This window comes from Puma concolor, chromosome C1, assembly GCF_028749965.1.
Source record: "Puma concolor isolate L17-30 chromosome C1, mPumCon1.1.hap2, whole genome shotgun sequence".
Classification (NCBI taxonomy): Eukaryota; Metazoa; Chordata; class Mammalia; order Carnivora; family Felidae; genus Puma; species Puma concolor.
The window spans coordinates 127,842,930-127,866,311 of NC_141674.1; the positions used below are offsets into that span (position 1 = coordinate 127,842,930).

Genomic DNA, 23,382 nt, shown 5'->3' on the forward strand with positions numbered 1-23,382 from the left:
AATAAGTATGTTCTCAATATCTACAGAAAGAAGCGATGGAATTAAAACATGGGAAGAAACAAGATACTATCAACATAACCAGCAGATAGGAATTGGATATTCTAGAGCTTAAAAATACACTATCTGACCTCAAGAACAGAAAACAAAATGTTCCTATTCTCCAATTTCAAGATAGGAAAGGACTGAATGTTCTTTGACATTTGTCAGCTAAAGCTTAAAGTATATTCTGCTATTGAACAAACACTTAAACACTCCTGCTTTTTAAAGACTCCAAACTTCCCCAAAGTCTGATTCATTATCAACTCTTTGCTTTGTTTGCCATCTTTAAGGAGCACAGGTCTCCCTTGCTTACCAAGTAGTAAATTCAACTTTTTTGTTTCAGCCATATTGAATGAGTTTTGGTTTCAAGTATTTTGAGCGATGGTCTTTTCTTTTAGAAAATCCAATAAATTGGGGCGCCTGGGTGGCGCAGTCGGTTAAGCGTCCGACTTCAGCCAGGTCACGATCTCGCGGTCCGTGAGTTCGAGCCCCGTGTCGGGCTCTGGGCTGATGGCTCAGGGCCTGGAGCCTGTTTCCGATTCTGTGTCTCCCTCTCTCTCTGCCCCTCCCCCATTCATGCTCTGTCTCTCTCTGTCCCAAAAATAAATAAACGTTGAAAAAAAAAAAAAAAATTAGAAAATCCAATAAATTAATTTAATAGCAAGAGATGGGATTAGTAAACAACAGTATGGGTAAACAACAAATATCCAAGTAAAGCACAGAAATTTTTAAAAAATAAGTAAATACAAAAGATAAGCACTATATAGGACACAGAGAAAAGGTCTAATATAAGTATAACTGGAGACCAAAGAATGGGGCAAAAATAAAATTTGAAGAGATTTGAAGAGACTGAGAATATTCCTAGTGCAAATAAATGACATCAACCCAAAAATGAAGAAGTTTAAATGGAAACTTAGACATATCACACATAGCAAAACTTTTGAGTGACCAAAGAGAAAATCTTCAAAGCAACCAGAGGGGGGAAATAACATTTGATAGCAACATCAAAAATACTACATATCTAGGAATAAGTGTAATGATACATGAGAAAGAATTATATATTAAAAATATAAAATCTTATTGAAAAAAATTAAATAAGGGAAACAATAATTGAGATGAAAATAAATGAAGGGCAATTAAATAAACAGAAGAATAATGCATAATAATGGATTAAAATACCCCATCCTATAAAGATATCAACTCCATTTACAACCCCAACATTTTTTGGTGAAAAGTGATAAATGATTTTTTTAAAGTTTATTTATTTATTTTGAGAGAGAGCATGTGAGCATGGGAGGGTAGGGGCAAAGAGAGAGAGAGAGGGAGAGTGAGAAAATCCCAAGCAGGCTCTGTGCTGAGAGCCCTGACGTAGGGCTTGATTTCATAAACCATGAGATCATAACCTGAGCCAGAAACCAAGAGTCTGACACTTAACCAACTGAGACACCCAGATGTCCCTGATTTCAACAACTCAAAGGCAATACAAAGAATCAACAACAGCTGCAGCAACTTGGAAAAAATAATAAAGCTGTAAGACTTATACTACCTTAGATCAGATGTCTATTATTAAGTTACAATAATTAAGATTGGCAATCAGATAAATAAAGAATCTATACCTGTACTGTCCTATCCAGTAGCCACCAGATATATGGCTGTTTAAATTTAAATTAATTAAAATTAGTTAAAATATGAAATTCTGTCCTTAGTTACACTAGCCATATTTCAAGAGCTCAGTAATCACATGTGGCTAATAACTACTGAATTAAATAGCACACATATGAACACTTGCATAATGGGAGAAAGTCCAATTAGACAGCACTTATCTAGAAAGATTCACATAAAGTTATGTAATTTATGACAAAAGTCTAATATAGCAGGAGAAAGTTAAGTCTTTCCAATAAATTGTAATGGATCAATCAGACATTTAAATACAAAATTAAATAATAAATAAATAATCAACTCAGATCCCTACCTGATATCACATACAAAAATCAACTCTAAGTGTAATGGAGAACTGAATGTAAAAAATAAAACAATGAACTTTTTAGAAGACAGAAAATTAACTTCACAACCTTGTAGCAGACAAAGGTTTGCAAAACAAGATGCAAAAAGTGTCAGGTGTAAAATACAATACTGATAATGAGTATTTAAGATGACATTAAAATTGAGAACTTGTGGTTATTAAAAGATAGCAGTAAGAGAGGGTTGATGGGGGGTGGGAGGGAGAGGAGGATGGGTGATGGGTATTGAGGAGGGCACCTTTTGGGATGAGCACTGGGTGTTGTATGGAAACCAATTTGACAATAAATTTCATATTTAACAACAACAAAAAAAGATATCAGTAAGAAAGAGAAAAGGCAAAACGTAGCCTGAGAACCTTTATTTGCAACATATATATCTGACAAAAGACTCGTAGAAAATGCTAAGAAATAGGCAAACAGCCCAGAAGAAAAATAGGTAACACATGAACAGGCACTTAATAAAAGGACAACCAAATGGCTAATAAGCATATGAAAAAGTGTTAAATTTCATTTGTTATCAGAAAAATATAAATGAAAACCTAAATGGATATCACTATGCACTTGCCAGGATACCTAAGGTGCAATTAAAGACACGCAGTAAGAACCATTGGTGAGGATGTAATACAACTGGGACTCTTACACACTAATAAGTAAACGTTGGTACACTTTGAAAAATGTTTGGCTGAGATATGGATTGAATTATGCCCCCCACAAAATTCGCATGTTAAAGTTCTAACATCCAGTGCCTCAATATGTGACCTGATTTGGAAATAGAGTCAGTGCAGATGTAATTAGTTAAAATTAGATCATTAGCATGGGCCTTAATCCAATATGACTTGTGTCCTTAAAGAAAGGGAAGAGGGGCACCTGGGTGGCTCTGTAGGTTGAGCGTTCGACTTCAGCTCAGGTCATGATCTCGTGGTTTGTGAGTTCGAGCCCCACGTTGGGCTCTGTGCTGATAGCTCAGAGCCTGTAGCCTGCTTCGGTTCTGTGTCTCCTCCTCTCTCTGCCCCTCCCCTGCTCATGCACTCTCTGTCTCTCAATAATAAATAAACATTAAAAAAAAAAGTTTAAAAAAAAAAAAGAAAGGGAATAGATACAAATAGGGAGAGGATGACATGAAAAGAAGACAGCCATCTTTCCCTCAGAACCCTAAAATGGAAACAACTCTTTTAACACCTTGATTTTGGACTCTAGATTCCAGAAATGTGAGACAATAAATTTCTGTTGTTTAAGTCGCCCAGTTGTGGTATTTCATTATGACAGCCCTGGCAAACTGATATGGACAGTTTTTTACTTGTAATATACACAAATTTTATAACCCAACAATTATACTTCTTGGTATACACATGACAGAAATGTGTGTGTATGTATGTATTTACCAAGAGATTTCTATATGAATGTTCATAGCATTATTATTTGTAGGAGCCTCAAACTAGTAACAACTCAAATATTCATCAACAGTGAATGAATAAATGAATTATGGTTTATTTACATATGGCAATGAGAATGAACCAACTACAACCATATGCAACAATAAGGAACATTATCACAATGATGTTGAGTGAAAGAAGTCAGATACAAAAGAGTATATACAGATGATTACAGTGATACAGTCGAACATATTAATGTAATCTGTGGTTTGAGTAGTCAGGATAAATGGTTGGTTAACTTTGGAGAGGAGGGAGGCAATAGTGATTGGGAAGGGGCAAGAGAAATGGTTTCTGGGATACAGGTAATGTACTACTTTTTATCTTTCTGATGGCAATACTGTGAAAATTCTTCAAGTTGTATACTTATAATCTGTATACTTTGCCCCATGTATTTTCTACATCATGTCAAAAAATTCATTAAAAACCGAAAAGGTGATGGGTGGCTCCATTGGTTAAGCATCTGACTTCAGCTCAGGTCATAATCTCACGTCTCATGAGTTCGAGCTCCACGTTGGGCTCTGTGCTGACAGCTCAGAGCCTGGAGCCTGCTTTGGATCCTGTGTCTCCCTCTCTATCTAATATTCTCTCTCTCTCTCTCTCTCTCTCTCTCAAAAATAGATAAACATTAAAAAAAGTTAAAAACTGAATAGGAGATAGAGGAGAACACAGACAACAACCTCTTTGACCTCGGAAAGAGCAACTTCTGGCTAGACACGTCACCAAAGGCAAGGGAAACAGAAGCAAACATGAACTATTGGGACTTCATCAAAATAAAAAGCTTCTGCACAGTGAAGGAAACAATGAACAAAACTAACAGGCAGGCTACAGAATGGGAGAAGATATTTGCAAATGACGTCTGATAAAGGGTTAGTATCCAAAATATAGACTTTGAAACTTATCAACCTCAACACCCAAAAAACAAATAACCCAAGTAAGAAATGGGCAGAAGACATGAATAGACACTTTTCCAAAGACATCCAGATGGCTAACAGACACATGAAAAAATGCTCAACATCATCACTCATCATCAGGGAAATACAAATCAAACCACGATGAGACACAACCTCACACTTGTCAGAATGGCTAAAATTAACAACACAAGAGAGAACAGGCATTGGCAAGGATGTGGAGAAAAGGGAACCCTCTGGTACTGTTCATGGGAATGCAAACTGGCACAGTCACTCTGGAGAACAGTTTGGAGGTTCCTCAGAAAACTAAAAATAGAACTATGCTATGATCCAGCAATTACATTATTAGGTATTTACACAAAGAATACAAAACTACGGTCTCATAGGGGTACATGCACCCCAATGTTTATAGCAGCATTATCAACAATATACAAACTATGGAGAGAGCCCAAATGTCCATCAACTAATCAATGGACAAAAAAAATGTGGCGTGTATATATATGTGTGTGTGTGTGTGTGTGTGTGTGTGTGTGTGTGTGTGTGTGTGTGTTTGCATACACACACACACACACACACACACACACACACACACACACACAGGAATATTACTTAGTCATCAAAAAGAATTAAATCTTGCCATTTGCAATGACATGGATGGAGCTAGGACATATCAAGCTAAGCGAAATGAGTCAGAGAAAGACAAATACGATATGATTTCACTCATATGTGGAATTTAAGAAACAGATGGATAAATGGGAAAGGGGAAAGAGGAGACAGGGGAACAAACCATAAGAGATTCTTAAAAAAAATTTTTTTTAATATTTATTTATTTTTGAGAGAGACAGAGCATGAGGCGGGGAGGGGCAGAGAGAGAGAGAGGGAGACACAGAATCCGAAGCAGGCTCCAGGCTCTGAGCTGTCAGCACAGAGCCCAACAAGAGGCTCGAACTCACGAACTGTGAGATCATGACCTGAGCTGAAGTCGGATGCTTAACTGACTAAGCCACCCAGATGCCCCAAGAGATTCTTAACAATAGAGAATAAACAGAAGGTTGATGGAGGGAGGGGGGGTGGGAGATGGGCTACATGAGTGATGGATATTAAACAAGACACTTGTGAGGAGTACTGGATGTTATATGTAAGTGATGAATCACTGAATTCTATCCTGAAACTAATATTGCACTGTATGTTAAATAACTAAAATTTAAATAATGAAAAATAAGATAAAAATAAAAAATTAAAATTAAAAATAACAACTGAGTAGGTAAGTTAAACAGACTAGAAAAACTGAATCATGATCTCTTATTAATAAAAAGATCTTTAAAAGTAGCCATCATGTCGCACAGATAGATACAAAAAATATGAGACATTAATGGAAGAGGAAAAGGTTAAGTCTAATAGACATTGCAGAAAAAGAAAATAAACAGAATGGGTGAGAATCAATATTTAAAGAAGTAACAGCTGAGAATTTTCCAGAATCAACATGACACAAATCCCAGATTAAAAATGCACAATAATCTCAGGGAGAATATATAAAAAGAAAACCAGAATGAATAAATTATAATGAAACTGCAGAACTCTGAAGACCAAGAGAGAATCCTAATAACAGATACAGATAGATCGGATCTAATCAGAAAAGATAGTTGACCTACAAAGGAATGAAAATTAGACTGATTCTTTTTTTTCCTTTTCTTTTTTTTTTAATTTTCAAACTGACAGAAAAGCCAAAAAGAATACTACAGTGAACACTCTTGTACCACTCACCAGATTCAGTGTTAACATTTTGGCTGACTCAAAGTCTCTGTAAACATATATATGTCCTTTCTGTTTGGGAAAATGTAGAAAGTAGGCTGTTCTCAGGATTCTACATCCCAAATTCTTTATCATGCATTTTCCAAGAACAAGAACATTCTTTCAACTACAACATCATTACCTCATCCACGATAATTGACATTATTCATCACTCAATACAGTACAGATGAAATTTTCCTATTTATCTTAAATATGTGCTCTAAAACTTTTCTTTTTACTTATCCAGGATCTAATCAAGATTTATATATTGCTGGGGCACCTGGGTGGCTCAGTCAGTTAAGCGTCTGACCTCAGCTCAGGTCATGATCTCACAGTTCATGGGTTCGAACCCCGCATCGGGCTCTGTGCTGACAGCTCAGAGTGTGGAGTCTGCTTCAGATTCTGTGTCTCCCTCTTTCTCTGCCTCTTCCCTGCTCATGCTCTCTCTCTCAAAAATGAATAAATGTTAAAAAAAAAAATTTTTTTTTTTTAAAGATTTATGTATTACTTTCAGATATTTTAACTCTTAGGTCTCTCTCAACTTAGGACATGCTCATCACTTCCCTTGGTTGTTTCATGCCATTGTATCACTTGAAGAGTTCAGGTCAATTTTCCAACAAAAATCCCACATTCTGAACAGGTTACACTGTTTCCTCATGATTAAAGGACAGGTAATTTGCAGGAAGAACACCAGTTAGGAATGCTGTATAATTCCTGTGCAGCACATTATGTCTGTAGCTACACCACTATAGACTATATACTAAAGGACCTTTTTGTAGTTTTTCTCCTTGTAATCAATAAGTCACCTGTAAATTTTTCAGACTCAAGAGCACACTTTTTAATGGTAACTATGAAAGACATAAGTCAATAGAATACAACCTTCAAAGTGCTAAGAAAAAAAATGGCTATTAAAGTAGAGCTGTAGGGAAGCCTGGGTGGCTTAGTCAGTCAAGCGTCCGACTTTTGATTTTAGCTCAGATCATGATCTCAGGGTTGGTGAGATCAAGCCCCACAGTGGGCTCTGCACTGACAGTGCAGTGCCTGCTTGGGATTCTCTCTCTCCCTCTTTCTGCTCCTCATCTGTGCATGCACACATGCTCTCTCTCTCTCTCTCTCAAAATAAATAAATAAACTTTAAAAAATAGTAGAGCTGGAAGAAAAAAAAATAGTAGAGCTATATTGTCAATCGAAGTATCACTCAAGAATGAAGGCATGGGAATGCAAGCTGGTGCAGCCACTCTGGAAAACAGTATGGAGGTTCCTCAAAAAACTAAAAATAGAATTACCTTACAACCCAGCAATTGCACTACTAAGCATTTATCCAAGGGATACAGGTGTGCTGTTTCGAAGGGACACATGCACCCCCATGTTTATAGCAGCACTATCAACAGTAGCCAAAGTATGGAAAGAACCCAAATGTCCATTATTGGGATGAATGGATAAAGAAGATGTGGTATATATATACAATGGGGTATTACTCAGCAATCAAAAAGAATGAAATCTTGCCATTCACAACTACGTGGATGGAACTGGAGGGTATTATGCTAAGTGAAATTAGTCAGAGAAAAGACAAAAATCATATAACTTCATTCACATGAGTGCTTTAAGAGACAAAACAGATGAACATAAAGGAAGGGAAACAAAAATAATATAAAAACAGGGAGGGGGACAAAACAGAAGAGACTCTTAAATATGGAGAACAAACAGAGGGTTACTGGAGGGGTTGTGGGAGGGGGGATGGGCTAAATGGGTAAGGGGCACTAAGGAATCTACTCCTGAAATCATTGTTGCACGATATGCTAACTAATTTGGATGTAAATTTAAAAAAATAAAATATAAAACAAGTTAAAAAAAAAAAAGAATGAAGGCAAAATACGATATATCCTAAAATTATTATTTTAAGATATAATAAAAAAAATAAATGGGAATACTAGTTATATAGAAAAAGAATGGTTTGCACAGACCTTTGCTTTTATATATATATACTTGCCAGAACTTAACATTTTTAGTATGTCTTGAAAAAAGTACTTTACCTGCCATCTCTTCTGAGGGCAAAAGCAATGCCATCTTTCTGGAAAGGAAGCAGCTTTGCTCTTAGTTTGTCAGGCAAAAAATCCAACTGTTTATAAGATTCATTTGTCAAACAAGAATTCTGAGGTGGAAGAGACTTTTTTATCTTATGAACTCTAGGCATCATGCTCCTAAAAAAAAAAAAAAAAAGAAAAGAAAAGAAAAAGAAATCACCAAAGAGGAGAGATGGGGAAAATGGTTATTACTACGTGTATTAGAGAATTAAACATAAATAATAATATTAAAGGACTTATATCAGTAGCCTTGATATACTATCTACATAAATTGGTTAAATAACTTTCACAAAATGAGCTCTTAAGACAATTCAAAGCACTGAGTCTAAAAGCAATTACTCAATGCACAATCTAGGAACCAGCATCCTTTATTTCATTTGTATTTCAAACTGAACCATAATATAACCATAACCCTGTGTTAAGCAATAAACGTTTTACTGAAAAGTTATAAATCAACGGGATTTTTAAAAACTAAATAATTTTTTTTTGAGAGAGAGAGAGAGGGCACAAGTGAGCAGAGGCCAGAGAGAGAGAGAGAGAGAGCGAGAGAGAGAGAGAGAGAAGCGGGGTTCACCCAAAGCGGGCTCGTGTTTTACCCAAAGCAGGGCTCGAGTTCACCCCAAGCAGGGCCCAGAGCTCATCCCAAGTGGGGCTTGAGCTCACCCTATAAGGGACTGGAACTCCTGAACTGTGCTTAATGATGACCCCTCTGGCACCTAAAAACTAAATAATTTTTTTTTTTTAATTTTTTTTTCAACGTTTATTTATTTTTGGGACAGAGAGAGACAGAGCATGAACGGGGGAGGGGCAGAGAGAGAGGGAGACACAGAATCGGAAACAGGCTCCAGGCTCTGAGCCATCAGCCCAGAGCCCGACGCGGGGCTCGAACTCCCGGACCGCGAGATCGTGACCTGGCTGAAGTCGGACGCTTAACCGACTGCGCCACCCAGGTGCCCCAATAATTTTTAAAATAAGAAATGATTTCCTATAGAAAGTGGAAGTCTTTTAAAATTGATCCTTTTATAGATATACATTTTCATATCACACCAAATTTTCTAAGAATGGGGTAAAACTGCATTTTAAAAATTATAAAATACAATGACATCAACTCCAAATTTATAATTATATTAACTCAACATTATTAAATGAGATTCGTTTTTAAATATTAAAATGAATTCTTTTAAATCAAATGAATCCACAGAATGAATCACTGCCTGATTGGCACTTTCCTCACCACTGGGTTTCCACAAATGTCATTTTAATTTTTTTATATAAAAATTTCATATATCTGTAAATTCTCAGATCTATGCAAGAAAAAGTCTTACTAAGTCACTAAACTAGAAAACTTCTCTAATAATATTTTGTATTTAGATTGCTTACATGGTTATATATTTTGTATTTTTAAAATAAGTTTTTTTAACATTTTTTATTTATTTTTGGGAGACAGAGAGAGAACGTGAGCGGAGGAGGGGCAGAGAGAGAAGGAGACGAAGAATCCAAAGCAGGCTCCAGGCTCCGAGCTATCAACACACAGCTCAACACAGGGCTCGAACTCACAGACCGTGAGATCATGACCCGAGCCACAGTCGGACGCCTAACTGACTGAGCCACCCAGGCGTCCCAATTGTTATGTTTATACAGAATGTCACTCCATCTTCAAAGTAAATTTGCTTTTCTCTCAATTACTTGCAGATTTATAAAACTTTACACCCCACCCAAAAGAAGTCATCAACCTCTGTATCCAATGTTTAAGAATCTCAAGAATTCAACAAATATTTACTAATAACAAATAGTTATAACCTGCCAGAATCCAGAGAAGCAAAGACCACTCTCACAAAGCTTACATTTTTGAGGGGGAGACTAAAAATAAATAAATAATTACAAATAAATAAGTACAAATAATATGAAGGAACTTAAGAGAGTAATGACCGCTTTAGGTAGGCTGACCAGGTAAGGACTCTCCTAGGATGAGCTTAGTCTATAGTGTGAAGGGGGTAAAAGAGCCAACCAAGTTCAAAATTGAGAGAAGAGCACTTCACACAGACAGGATCAATGGAAAGCCTCCACGCTGAGAAAGGGCTGAGTGATTTTAGAAACAGAAAGGAGGCCGATGTGGCTGAACCAAAGTAGAGAATGGTAGAAGATAAAGCTATTGAGATAATCAACAGTAAAATCATCACCTCAAAATATCCATAAGCCTTAAATGACCAATGGGCTACTTACACCCAGGCACAGTTACCAAAAAAAGGGAAAATTCCAAATGTTCCCATACCTCTTCACCTTCTACCATTAAAAACTGCCTCATTGCAGACAATCTCTCTTCTGCCATCCTGCCCACTGCTCCCTTGCAGTGTATTCAATAAACTTCTATCTACTTTGTTCAGCCTCAGGTGAATTCTTTCACTGCCCATGCCACCAGCCTCTCCCCTACTGTCACCTCACATATAAGAAGAGCCCCCATTCAATCGGGAGAGACACCACGTTGATCTGACAAACACAATACAAAAAAATATGTATATAAGCCATTTTCCCTTATTCATGGGTAAACAACATATTAGCAAACCAAGACAGCAATAAATTAAAAGCCTAAAATATTAAGACATTTAAAATGGGCTTATTTTAGGCACCCGGGTGGCTCAGTCAGTTGAACATCAGACTGGATTTTGGCTCAGGTCATGATCTTACTGTTCATGAGATTGAGTCCTGGGTCTGGTTCCATGCTGACTGAGCTTGGAGCCTGCCAGTATTCTCTCTCCCTATCCCTCTGTCCCCCGACTCAAAATAAACAAACTTTTAAAAAATAAACAAAATGGGCTTATTTTATTTTTTATTTATTTATTTTATTATTTTATTTTATTATTTATTTATTAATGCAATGCTAGTTAAACTTTTAAAACTCAATCAAATGCCAAATAATCTTGAAAAAGAATGAAGTTAGAGAGCTTATACTTCCTGCTTGTAAAACATACCACAAAGCTACCAAAGACAATGTAGTACTAGATTGATCACAGACAGATCAGTGGAACAGATTTGAGATTCCAGAAATAAACTCTTACATTCAGGGTTAGTTGATTTTTCACGGGGTGCCAAAATACTTCAACAGGAAAAGAACAGTCAAAATGGACCAAAAACTAAAATGTAGTAGCTAGAATGGTAAAACTCTTAAAAAAAAAAAAAAAAAAAAAAAGCAGAAGAGTAAATCTTCATGCCCTTGGGTTATGTGATGATTTCTTAAATACAAAGCCAAAAATAAAAGCAACAACAGCAAAAAATAAACTGGACTTCACCAAAATTAAAACCTTTACAGCTGCAAATAACACCATCAAGGAAGTGAAGACAACACAAAGAAGGGTAGAAAATATTTTCAAATTATATCTGACAAAAATGGATACCCAGAATATATAAGGAAGATAACCCTATCTAAAAATGGGCAAATATCTGAATAGACATTTCTCCAAATAATGTATATAAATGGCCAATAAGCACACACAAAAAATGTTCAACATCATTAGTAGTAAGGAAACTGCAAATCAAAACCAAAATGAGATGCTTCACACTCATTAGGATGGCAAAAAAAAAAAAAAAGATAAGACCTGGAAATTCTACTTCTAGGTATACACCCAAAACAAATGTAAAACATACAAGCACACAAAAACTTGCATAAAAATGTTCATAGTAGAATTATTCATAGTAGTTAAAAAGAGAAACAAACAAAATGTCCATAAACTGATGACATGATAAAGAAAGTGTAGTATATCCATACAATGGAGTATAAAATCAATGAAATCATTGACAATAAAATCAATGAAATCCTGATACATGCTATAACATGAATGAACCCTGAAAATATTAAACTCAGGGACAGAAGTCAAGGTCCAGAGTAGGCAAATACCTTCAGATAGAAAGCAAATGAGTAGCTGCCTAAGTCTAGTGTCTGGACAGTGGGTGGGAAGAGTATGGTGGCAGAGAACAGAGAGCAACCGCTAATAAGCACTGGGTTTCTTTTTAGAGTGATGAAACTGTTCTAAAATTAGATTGTGATGATGGTTCCCAAACTCTATGAATATATCAAAACTCACAGAATTGCAAAACGAGTGAATTTTACGGTATGAGAATTATACCTCAATTAACCTGTTAAAAAATGCACTGTGAAAAAAGCTCAATCACTGTAATTCTCAAAAATTACAAAGAAGTTGCACAGTCATCTCAACAGTAGGGAAAAAAGCATCTGATAAAATTCAAAATTCATTTAGAACAAAAGCTACCTAACATAGGAAAAATAGGAGAACTTACTTCATATGATACACGTTTTTACCAAAAACCTTCAGCAAACATCAGACTTAAGGTAAAATGTTGAAACCTTTCCCTGCAAGATCAGAAAAGACACAAACATATCTATTATTGCCAATTTTATTTAACAGTGCAAATCACCTCACTTGAATTTAAAAAAAAAAAGGGAAAGGAGAAATAAAAAAAATCAAAATTTGGTTCCAGTCCAAGACAGCAACATGGGAAAACCCTAAACTCACCTTCTCCATGAACACACCAATTCTATGCCTATGTACAGAATAATTCCTCCTGAAGAAGAACTGAGGGCTGGCCAAACAACTTCTACAAAACAAAAGATAAGCCACTTAGAGAAAGGTAATAGAGATGAAGACATGCTAACAAAGGAAACCCCACCTCTGATGCTGCCAACTGCATAAGGGATGGACTGACCTCGAGCAGATTCATCTACCCTGGGGCACGGAGGAAAAAAAAAAAAAAAAGCCATGGTTTAAAAGGGCAACTAGAATATACAGGAACCAGCCCAACAGAATCCTGCTGAATGGCGGTGAGCTACTGCAACTACCTTCAAGTGGGAGAGTCTGGCAAGCCCAACATTTATGCACATCCTCCACCTTGAGAGTGCAGTAGGAGCAGGGTTCAGGTGCCAGAGCCGGCCTACCACATCAGCAAGCACTGCGTCCCTGGCCCATACCAGCCTGGGATGCCCTGGGTCACAGAAGAAAATATCAGGGTTTGAAAGAGAAGCTAGTATATAAAATATCCAGCCACAGAACTCCATCAAACAGCAAGGGAGCTGCTGGAACTCTCCAGGTTGGAGAGGTTGGACAGCATCAGTTTACATTCAGTTTCCACCCTGATGATGCGGATGGGAGTAGGGTGTGGGCACCTTAGGTGGCCTATTCCTTCAGTGAGCTATGGGCCCCTAGCCCACACCAGCCCCAGCCATCCCACCAAAAGAGCCTCAGAGCAGCATACACAAGGACAATCCATGTCACCACTTGTTTACAACTCCATCCATACTGCCAAGGTGATACACGCATAAAGCACCCCAGAGCATTCCGGGCCTGCACCACTTTGGCTCCAGGAAGCTTGCTAGGGCACCCCAGGGCACAGTGCTCTAAGACCTCCTGACTCACACCTACTTAAGGCTCCAGCCACCCATCCAAGGTGCCCCCCTCCATAGAGTGTCCCAGGAATCCCCAGCCCATGCCCATATCAGTTTTAAACACCTGCCAAAGGCACTAGTGGAACACCTCAGGAAACCACTGTCCCCACCCTGCCAAGGTTCCAGCCACCTTGCCAGGGCAGCCCCTGCATGAGCACACCAGGACACTCTAGCCTCTACAAGCCTCAGCTCCTGTCAACCCTACCTGGGAATCCTCGGTGCTGAGCATCCCAAGACATCCTGATTTGCATCCACTCCAGCTTCAACCACCTCCCTCCTATGTGGAGACCCCTGGGAAATGCCCCAGCCTGTGTGCACTTCAGCTACAGCTATCATGCCAGGGTACCCCTGCATGCAGCACAATGGGACACCGTGGCCTGGACCCTGCCTTAGCTCTGGCTGCCCCAGCGGGGTGCACTCTATGCAACAAGTCCTGGGACACTGTGGTGGTTTCCACCCACTTCAGCTTCAGCTATCCTGCCAGAGTGCCCTCTGTGCAGAGAACCCAGGGAATGTACTGACCCACATCCACTTCAGCTTTAGCTCTCCTACCAAGGCATCCTCTACACAGAGTCCCAGGACACTCTGGCTAACATACACTTCACCTTTAGCTGTCCTGCCAGGGTGCCTTGAGACAGAGTCCTGAGACCACCCCGACATATGCCCACTTCAGCTGAGGCCATCATATCATGCCGGCCCCAATACAGAGTGCCCCAGACATCCCAGCCCCACCCCAGACACAGCTCCAGCCATCCAACCAAAGTCACTAGGCACACACAGTCTACACAGGGGATGATTATATACAAGACCATTGCTTAAAATTTAGGAGAATCAGCTGTTCCACCTAATTCATAGAAACAAGTAAAGAAAATGAGGAGACAGAGGAACATCCTTCAAATGAAAGAACAAAACAAAACCTCAGAAAAAGAACTGAACGAAACAGATAAGCAATATGCTTGATAAAGGATTCAAGTAATGATCATAAAAATGCTTGTTGGACAGAAAAGAAGAATGGAAAAACTTAGTGAGAATTTTGACAAACAGAAAATATAAAAGAATAATCAGAGTTGAGAAATACAGTAAGTGAAATGGAAATTACACTAGAGGGAATCAACAATACATTAGAAGATGTAGAACAGATTTGTGATCTGTGTAATGAAAGAACCTGTGCTAAACAAAAAATATAATAATAATAATTTTAATAAATAAGGATAGGTTAGGGGATCTCTTATACAAGACCAAACGAACATTCACATTATACAGGTACTAGAAGGAAAAGAGAGAAAAAGGCATAGAACTTATTTAAAAAAGAATAGATGAAAAATTCCCTAGCCTATGGAAGAACAGACATCCAGGTTCATGAAGCATAGAGAATTCCAAAAAAGATGGCCCAAGAAGGTGCACACCGTAACACATAATAATTAATATGCCAAAGGTTAAAGATAAAGAAAACATTTTTTAAACCAGTAAGAAAGAAGTAAAAAGTTACATATAGGGGAAACACCATAAGGCCGTCAGCTGATTTCTCAGCAGAACCTCTGTGGGTCAGAAATGAGTGGTATGATACATTCAAAGTGCTGAAAGGAAAAAAAAAAACAAAAATAGGCTACCTGTCATAATTTTCATTCAGAATTGATGGATTGATGGAAAGATACAGTTCCCAGAATAACAAATGTTAAAGAAGGGTATTAGCACTAAAGCAGCCTTACAAGAAATCTTAAAGGGAATTCTTTAAGTGGAAAAGAGAGGCTCATAATTAGAAGTATGAAAATTACAAATAAAAATAGGTAATAAATGACATCATATAAATAAAGTATGGAAGGCATGAGTAAAAAAAGTTCTTTCAGAACTTCCAATGTGTTCAAACTTAAGTGACAATCAACTTAATACAGCCTGATATATAATTAGGACACCATATATGAACCTCATGGTAACCAGAAACACAACACCTATAATACACAAACAATAAAAAGAAAGCCAAGCATAATACTACAGAAAGTAATTAATAACTAGGAAAGAAAGCAAAAGAAAAAAAAAAAAAAAGACTAACAAAAACAACTAGACACAATTAACAAAATGGCAAGACACACATCTATCAATACTTAACTTTAAATGTGAATGGACTAAATGATCCAATCAAAAAGATATGGGGAACAGAAAAAGTTACATACACACACACACACACACACACACACACACACACACACATCTACATATTGCCTACAAGAGACTCCTTTCAGACTTAAAAAGACACAAAAACTGAAAACTAAAGGAAGGAAAAAGATATTCCATGAAAATGGAAGGGAGAAAAAAGCCAAGGTAGCAATACCTAGATCAGACAAAACAGAGTTTAAAACTAACAATGTAATGAAAGACAAAGACACTACATAACGATAAAGAAGATAATTCAACAAGGGGATATAACAATTGTAAATATCTATGTACCCAATGGTGAATCACCAAAACACGTAACACAAGTGTTAATAGAGACAAAGGGAGAAATTGCAGTAATACAATAATAGTAGGAGACTTTAACACCTCAGTTATATCAAAGGATATTCATCCAGGCAGAACCCATAAAGAAAACACACCTTTTTTCTAAATTTTTTTTAAGGTTTATTTATTTTTGAGAGAGAGAAAGAGACACAGAGCACAAGCAGGATAGGGGCAGAGAGAGACACAAAATCTGAAGCAGGCTCCAGGCTCCAAGCAATCAGCAAAGAGCCCAATGCAGGGCTCGAACCCACGAATTGTGAGATCATGAACTGAGCCAAAGTTGGACACTTAACCGACTGAGCCACCCAGGCACCCAGGAAACACCACCTTTCAATGACACATTAGACAAGAAGGACCTAACGTATATATAGAACATGTGGTCACAAGACAGCAAAATACACATTCTTTACAAGGAGCATTCTCCAGGATAGATCACATCTTAGGCCACAAAGTAAGGCTCAATAAATTTCAGAAGACTGAAATCATATCATGCATCTTTTATGACCACAATATTATGAAACTAGAAATCAATCACAAGAAAAAACTGGAAAAAACACAAATATGTGGAAGCTAAGACATCCAACGGGTCAACAAAGAAATCAAAGAGGAAACTGAAAAACACATGAAGGGGTGCCTGGGTGGCGCAGTCGGTTAAGCGTCCGACTTCAGCCAGGTCACGATCTCGCGGTCTGTGAGTTCGAGCCCTGCGTCAGGCTCTGGGCTGATGGCTCAGAGCCTGGAGCCTGTTTCCGATTCTGTGTCTCCCTCTCTCTCTGCCCCTCCCCTGTTCATGCTCTGTCTCTCTCTGTCCCAAAAATAAATAAACGTTGAAAAAAAAAAATTAAAAAAATAAATAAATAAATGAAATAGAGACTAAAAGCAAAGCAAAACAAAAAGAATAGGAAAGATCAATGAAACAAGGAGCTGGCTTGTAGGAAAGATTAACAAAATTGATAAAACTTTTAGCCAGACTCCTCAAAAAACAAAAACAAAACTCAAACAGGAGAAAAATAAAATTAGAAATGAAAGAGAAGTAACATTCAACACCACAGAACCATAAAGAATTGTAAGACAATACGACAAAAAATTATATGCCAACAAAGGGGACAGCCTACAAGAAATGGATAAACTCCTAGAAACACAATCTTCCAAAACTGAATCAGGAAGAAATAGAAAAATCTGAACAGACTAATTACTAATAAGAAAATTAAATTGGTGAGGCACCTGGGTGGCTCAGTCAGTTAAGCATCTGACTTCAGTCATGATCTCATGGTTTGTGGGTTTGAGCCCTGCATCAGGCCTTGTGCTGACAGCTCAGAGCCTGGATTCTGCCACAGATTCTGTGTCTCCCTCTCTCTGTCTCTCCCCTGCTTGCATTCTGTCTCTCAATAAATAAAATACATAAGTGCTAAAAATAAATTAGTTAAAATTAAAAAAAAAAAAAGAAAATTAAATCAGTAATCAAAAAACTCCTGACAAACCAAAGTCCAGCACCAAATGGCTTCACAGGCAAATTCTACCAAACATTTAAAGAAGAATTAATACCTATTGTTGGAGCACCTTGGTGACTCAATTGGTTGAGCGTCCAACTCTTGGTTTCAGCTCAGGTCATGATCTCACAGTTTGTGAGTTTGAGCCCTATGTCAGACATTGAGCTGGCAGTGAGGAGCCTACTTGGGATTCTCTCTCTCTCCCTGTCTCGCTGCCCCTCTTGTGTGCTGTCTTTCTCAAAATAAATAAACTTTTAAAAAATAATAAAAAAAAATGTAAATACCTATTATCCTCAAACTAGTCCAAAAAATAGAAGAGGGAAAAAAAACTTACATTCTGTTAGGCCAGGATTACTCTGATACCAAAGAAACTACCAAAAAAAGAAACCTACAGGCCAACATCTCTGAACATAGGATCTTCAAGAAAATATCAGCAAACTACATTCAACAATACATTAAAAATCTTCAAGAAAACATCATCAAACTATATTCAACAATACATTAAAAAGATCATTCACCATGATCAAGTAGGATTTATTCCAAGGACACAATGGCTCAATATTAGAAAATCAATCAACATGATATGCCACAAGCAACAAAATTAAGGATAAAAATCATATGATCATCTCAACAGATGCAAAAAAAGGATTTGGCAAAATTCAATATCTGTTCGTGATATATTTTGAAAAAAACCTCTCAAACTAGGTTTATAGGGAACATACCTAAACATAATAAATGCTATTTATGAAAAACCCAGAGCTGATACCATACTCAATGGTGAAACACTAAGAGCTTTTCCTCTAAGACCAGGAACAAGACAAGAATGTCCACTCTTGCCACTTTTAATCAACCCAGTATTGGAAATCCTAGCCATAGCAATCAGACAAGAAAAAGAAATAAAAGGTATCCAAATTGCTAATATAGTAGTTTTGACTTTTTGCAGATGGTGTGATACTATACACAGAAAACTCTAAAGATTTGACATAAAACTACTAAAAGTAATACATGAAATCAGTAAAGTTGAAGGATACAAAATTAGTAAACATACACCAGCTGCATTTCTATATACTAATAACAAAGTAGCAAAAAGAGAAAATAAATTCATTTATAGCTGCAGCAAAAAGAATACCTAGAAATAAACTTAACACAGAGGTGAAAGACTTACTCTGAAAACTATAAAATATTGATGAAGAAACTGAAGATGACAGAAACAAACGGGAAGATATTCCACAATTATGCACTGGAAGAATACTGTTAAAATGTCCCCCCTGCCCAAAGCAGTCTACAGATGCAATGCAATCCCTATGAAAATACCAATAGCATTTTTCACAGAATTCCAACAAATAATCCTAAAAATTGTATGGACCCACAAAAGACCCTGAACAACCAAAGCAATCTTAAGAAAAAACAAAGCTGGAGGTATCATGGTCATATATTTCAAGATATACTACAAAGCTATAGAAATCAAAACAGTGTGGCACTGGCAGAAAGATAGACACACAGATCAACACAACATAATAGAGAGCCCAGAAATAAACCCATGCTTACCTCGTCAACTAATCTATGACAAAGGAGGGAAGAATATACAATAAGGAAAAAACAGTCTCTTCAAGGAATGGTGCTGGGAATTCTGGACAGCTACATGCAAAAAAATGAAACCCTTTCTCACATCATCCAAAAAAACAATCAAAAAACTCAAAATGGATTAAAGACCTAAATGTGAGACATGAAACCATAAAACCCCCAGAGGAGTTTATGCCTCCTAGAGGCAGTAATTTGACTTTGGCCTTTGTAACATTGTTCTAGATACATCTCCTCAGGCAAGGGGAAAAAAAGCAAAAATAAACTATTGGGACTACACCAAAATCAAAAGCTTTTGCACACGGAAGGAAATCATCCACAAAACAAAAAGGCAACCTAGTGGGGAGCCTGGGTGGCTCAGATGGTTAAGCGTCTGACTTTGGAGGTCATGATCTCGCAGCTCATGAGTTCAAGCCCTGCATGGGGCTCTGTGCTGACAGCTTAGAGCCTGAAGCCTACTTTGTATTCTACGCCTTCCTCTCTCTCTCTGCCCCTCCCCCACTTGCGCGCGCGCGCGCGCGCGCTCTCTCTCTCTCTCTCTCTTAAAAATAAAAAACATTAAAAATATATATTAAATAAAAAATAAAAATCTAACAGATGACAGAGCAGGATTATGTGCATAGAATTAAAATAATTTATACATAATTAGTAGATTTGTAAGCAAATTTAGTAAGGTTGATGAATACATAATCAATACACACAGTCATTTTCCTCTACACAGGCAAAAAGAAAATAAAATTTTAAACTGATACCATTCTCAAGAGTATCAAAAACTACACATTTTAGAAACGAATCTAATAAAACTAAGTGTAAGACCTGTGAGCAGAAAAACTGTAAGAGATTTTTTAGTAAAATGAAACAACACATAAAGAAGTGATAACCCTGTTAATAGATTGGAACTGATTATAATATAAACTCTTTTGAGATGATATGACAGGTCACTGAAACAACATGAACATCAGCAAAAACAGGCCCAGTTATTAGTTCCAAAGGTGGGGGACGAACTGATGTTTTTTGGGGATGCCTATCATATAACAGTGTCTTCTTTGCGTCAAGAAGTGGAACATATACTGGCTAATTTAATCCTGAAAACTATATGACAAGTACTATATTCTTCTTCACTAATGAGGAAACTATGACATTGGATAAGAAAGCCAGGATTCAAATGCAAGCTTGTATGGCTACAAAGCCTAAACAGAAGTAAATCTTCATCCAAATAATTTACACACATTAAAAAATCATGGGGATTTTGGGTGGCTCAGTCGGTTAAGTGTCCAATTCCTGATTTTGGCCCAGGTCATGTTCTTATGGTTCATGAGATCGAGCCACGTGTTGGGCTCTGCAATGATGGTTCGGAGTCTGCTTAGGATTGTCTTTCTCTCTCTCTCTCAAAATAAATAAACATTAAAAATAAATAAATAAAACACAACCAGAAACCAAACAAATAAACCAAAAAGAACTCCAAATCCTATCTTGATGTATGCTTTTAGAAAGATGGGGAGGGGAGCCTGGGTGGCGCAGTCGGTTAAGCGTCCGACTTCAGCCAGGTCACGATCTCGCGGTCCGTGAGTTCGAGCCCCGCGTCGGGCTCTGGGCTGATGGCTCAGAGCCTGGAGCCTGCTTCCGATTCTGTGTCTCCCTCTCTCTCTGCCCCTCCCCTGTTCATGCTCTGTCTCTCTCTGTCCCAAAAATAAATAAACGTTGAAAAAAAATTAAAAAAAAAAAAAAAAAAAAGAAAGATGGGGTATACAATCACTGGGAAAAACATTTTGACAATTTCTTAAATAACTAAATATCCAACTGCCATCTGACTCAGCAATGGTACTCCTGGGCATTTATCCTAGAGAAATCAAAACTTCTGTCTAAAAAAAATAAAAAAATTAAAAAAAACACTATTCATGAATATTTATAGTTTTATTCACAACAGCCAAAAACTAATAAGAACTCAGACATACTTCAGTGGGTGAATGGTCAAACTGTGGTACATCCAAATCATGGAACACTACTCAGCAATAAAGAGGCGCAACTGATATACACAACAATCTGGATGAATCTCCATAGAATTATGCTGAGGTAAAAAAAAAAAAAAAAAAAAAAAAAAAAAAAAAAAGCCAAACTTCAAATGTTACACAGTTGTTGATTCCATTTCTATAACATTACTGCAACGTCAAAATTATAAAAATAGAGAACAGATTAGTAGTTGCCAGGGGTGAAGGTGGAAAGTGATGGTTGCTATAAGGCAACATGAGGTATCCCTATGGGATGCAATTGTTCTTTTTCTTGATATGGCAATAGCCTGGTTGTGATACATACTGTAGTTTTGTAAGCTGCTACCATTGAGGAAAACTGAGTAAGCATATGCAGGATCTTTTTGCATTATTTCTCACAACAGTAAACAAATTTACAATGATTTCAAAATACAAAGTTTAACTTTAAAAAATGGGGGAAACACTCTGGCTTAACACATACCAATGGATCTCAAAGTTTTGGATAATGAGGTCCATAAAGATAAAACTCCAAGATCATGTAGCTTGTGACAGAGGTAAAACGTATCTGGGTCGTTGCTTTCTTTTCAACACAGGAGTGTACCTCCTCAGCTTCAGAACTAAACCACAGTGAAAATATATATTTTAAACTGTCAAAACAATTACAGTTAAAAAATAAGTAATCATCTAATAAATTTTATTCCTGAATTTCATTCCTTCATGCATTCAACAAAAATATATTTGGATGTTTACATGGAGCAGACACTGCACAAGGTTCTGGATACACAGTAATAAATAGCTGTAGTTTTGAAGAAGTACTATAGGGAAAGTATGAGGTGTTAAGGGAGCATATAACAAAAACTCAGGAGGTTTGGAAGGCTTTCTAAAAGATACATACATCAAAGCTGAGACATAAAGAATACACAATAACCACACAAGAAACACACCCAAAGGCCCTGATTTGGAAACAAAAGGAAGAGAGCAGGTAGGAATTCTCAGACTTCATCTTACTGGACCTACCCAGAAATCATTCCCTCCTCATTAAATCATGTTTTTCACTTAGACTCTAGAATGCCACACCTCATGGTTTGTATCTTATCTCAGTTTTCACTCTTGCTCAGCCTAAATCGTACTGGTTCTTTCTCCTTTCCCTGCCCATATAAGGTTTGAAAGTACCAGGGCTCATTTCTTAGTAATGCTTGCTCTATCGTTTAGAGATACCATTAGTATATCAGTTTTAAATATTACCTCTATTCCAATGACTCCCACATTTATACATATATTTTTTAATGTTTATTTATTTTGGAGAGAGAGACAGAGAGAGACAGACTGCAAGCGGGGGAGGGGCAGAGAGAGAGAGGGAAACAAAATCTGAAGCAGGCTCAAGGCTCTGAGCTGTCAGCAGAGCAGAATCCGGGGCTGTAACTCCCGAACTTCAAGATCATGATCTGAGTTGAAGTCAGAAGTTTAACGAACTGAGCCACCCAGGTGTACCTGACTCCCACATCTATACACGGAGATCAGACCTCTCCTGAACTTCAGACTCCTGTTACCTAACCAAACATCTCTACATAGCAAGTCTAATGGGTATCTCAAACTTAACACTACTAAAGCTGAACTCTAGATCTTTTTCTCAAACCCTATTCCATCCTCCATCTTCCCCATCTAATCTTTCCATTTGTTCATACCAATTCCTTGACTCGTCTGTGTCTCATCCTGCATATCCAATCAATCCATCAACAACCCGTTAGATTCAAAATATACCCAGAATCCCACCATTCATTTCCTACCACCTCCAAATCTGCTCATGTGATCTGAGCCACTTTATTTCTAGCCTGAATTCCTGCAAGAATCTGATATCCCAACTTCCACCTCCTCCCCTACATTCTCCTCGCAATGGAGCAGTAAGATACTTTGAAAAATTAAGTCTGATCATAACATTCCTCAGAATTGCTCAGTGGTTCCCAGTTTTACTCAGATAAAAGTTCTATTAATGCAGAAATAGCCCTTCTACGATATGCTCCTACTCCTATTACCATTCCACCTTACTTTCTCTTCTCTGTCACAGTGATATCTTTACATGTTTCTGCTTTGGACTC

General features: G+C 37.4%; 1 protein-coding gene across 1 annotated transcript in view; it reads right to left on the bottom strand.

Annotated features, from left to right (window-relative positions):
- Nucleotides 1-23,382, bottom strand: part of ZRANB3 (zinc finger RANBP2-type containing 3) — a 317,797-nt gene that overhangs the window by 287,393 nt on the left and 7,022 nt on the right. Inside the window, exon 2 of the mRNA XM_086715199.1 lies at nt 8,226-8,393. Within this exon, the coding sequence (XP_086571325.1) occupies nt 8,226-8,389 (164 nt within the window). The 5' untranslated portion in view covers nt 8,390-8,393. The remainder of the gene's footprint in view (nt 1-8,225; nt 8,394-23,382) is intronic.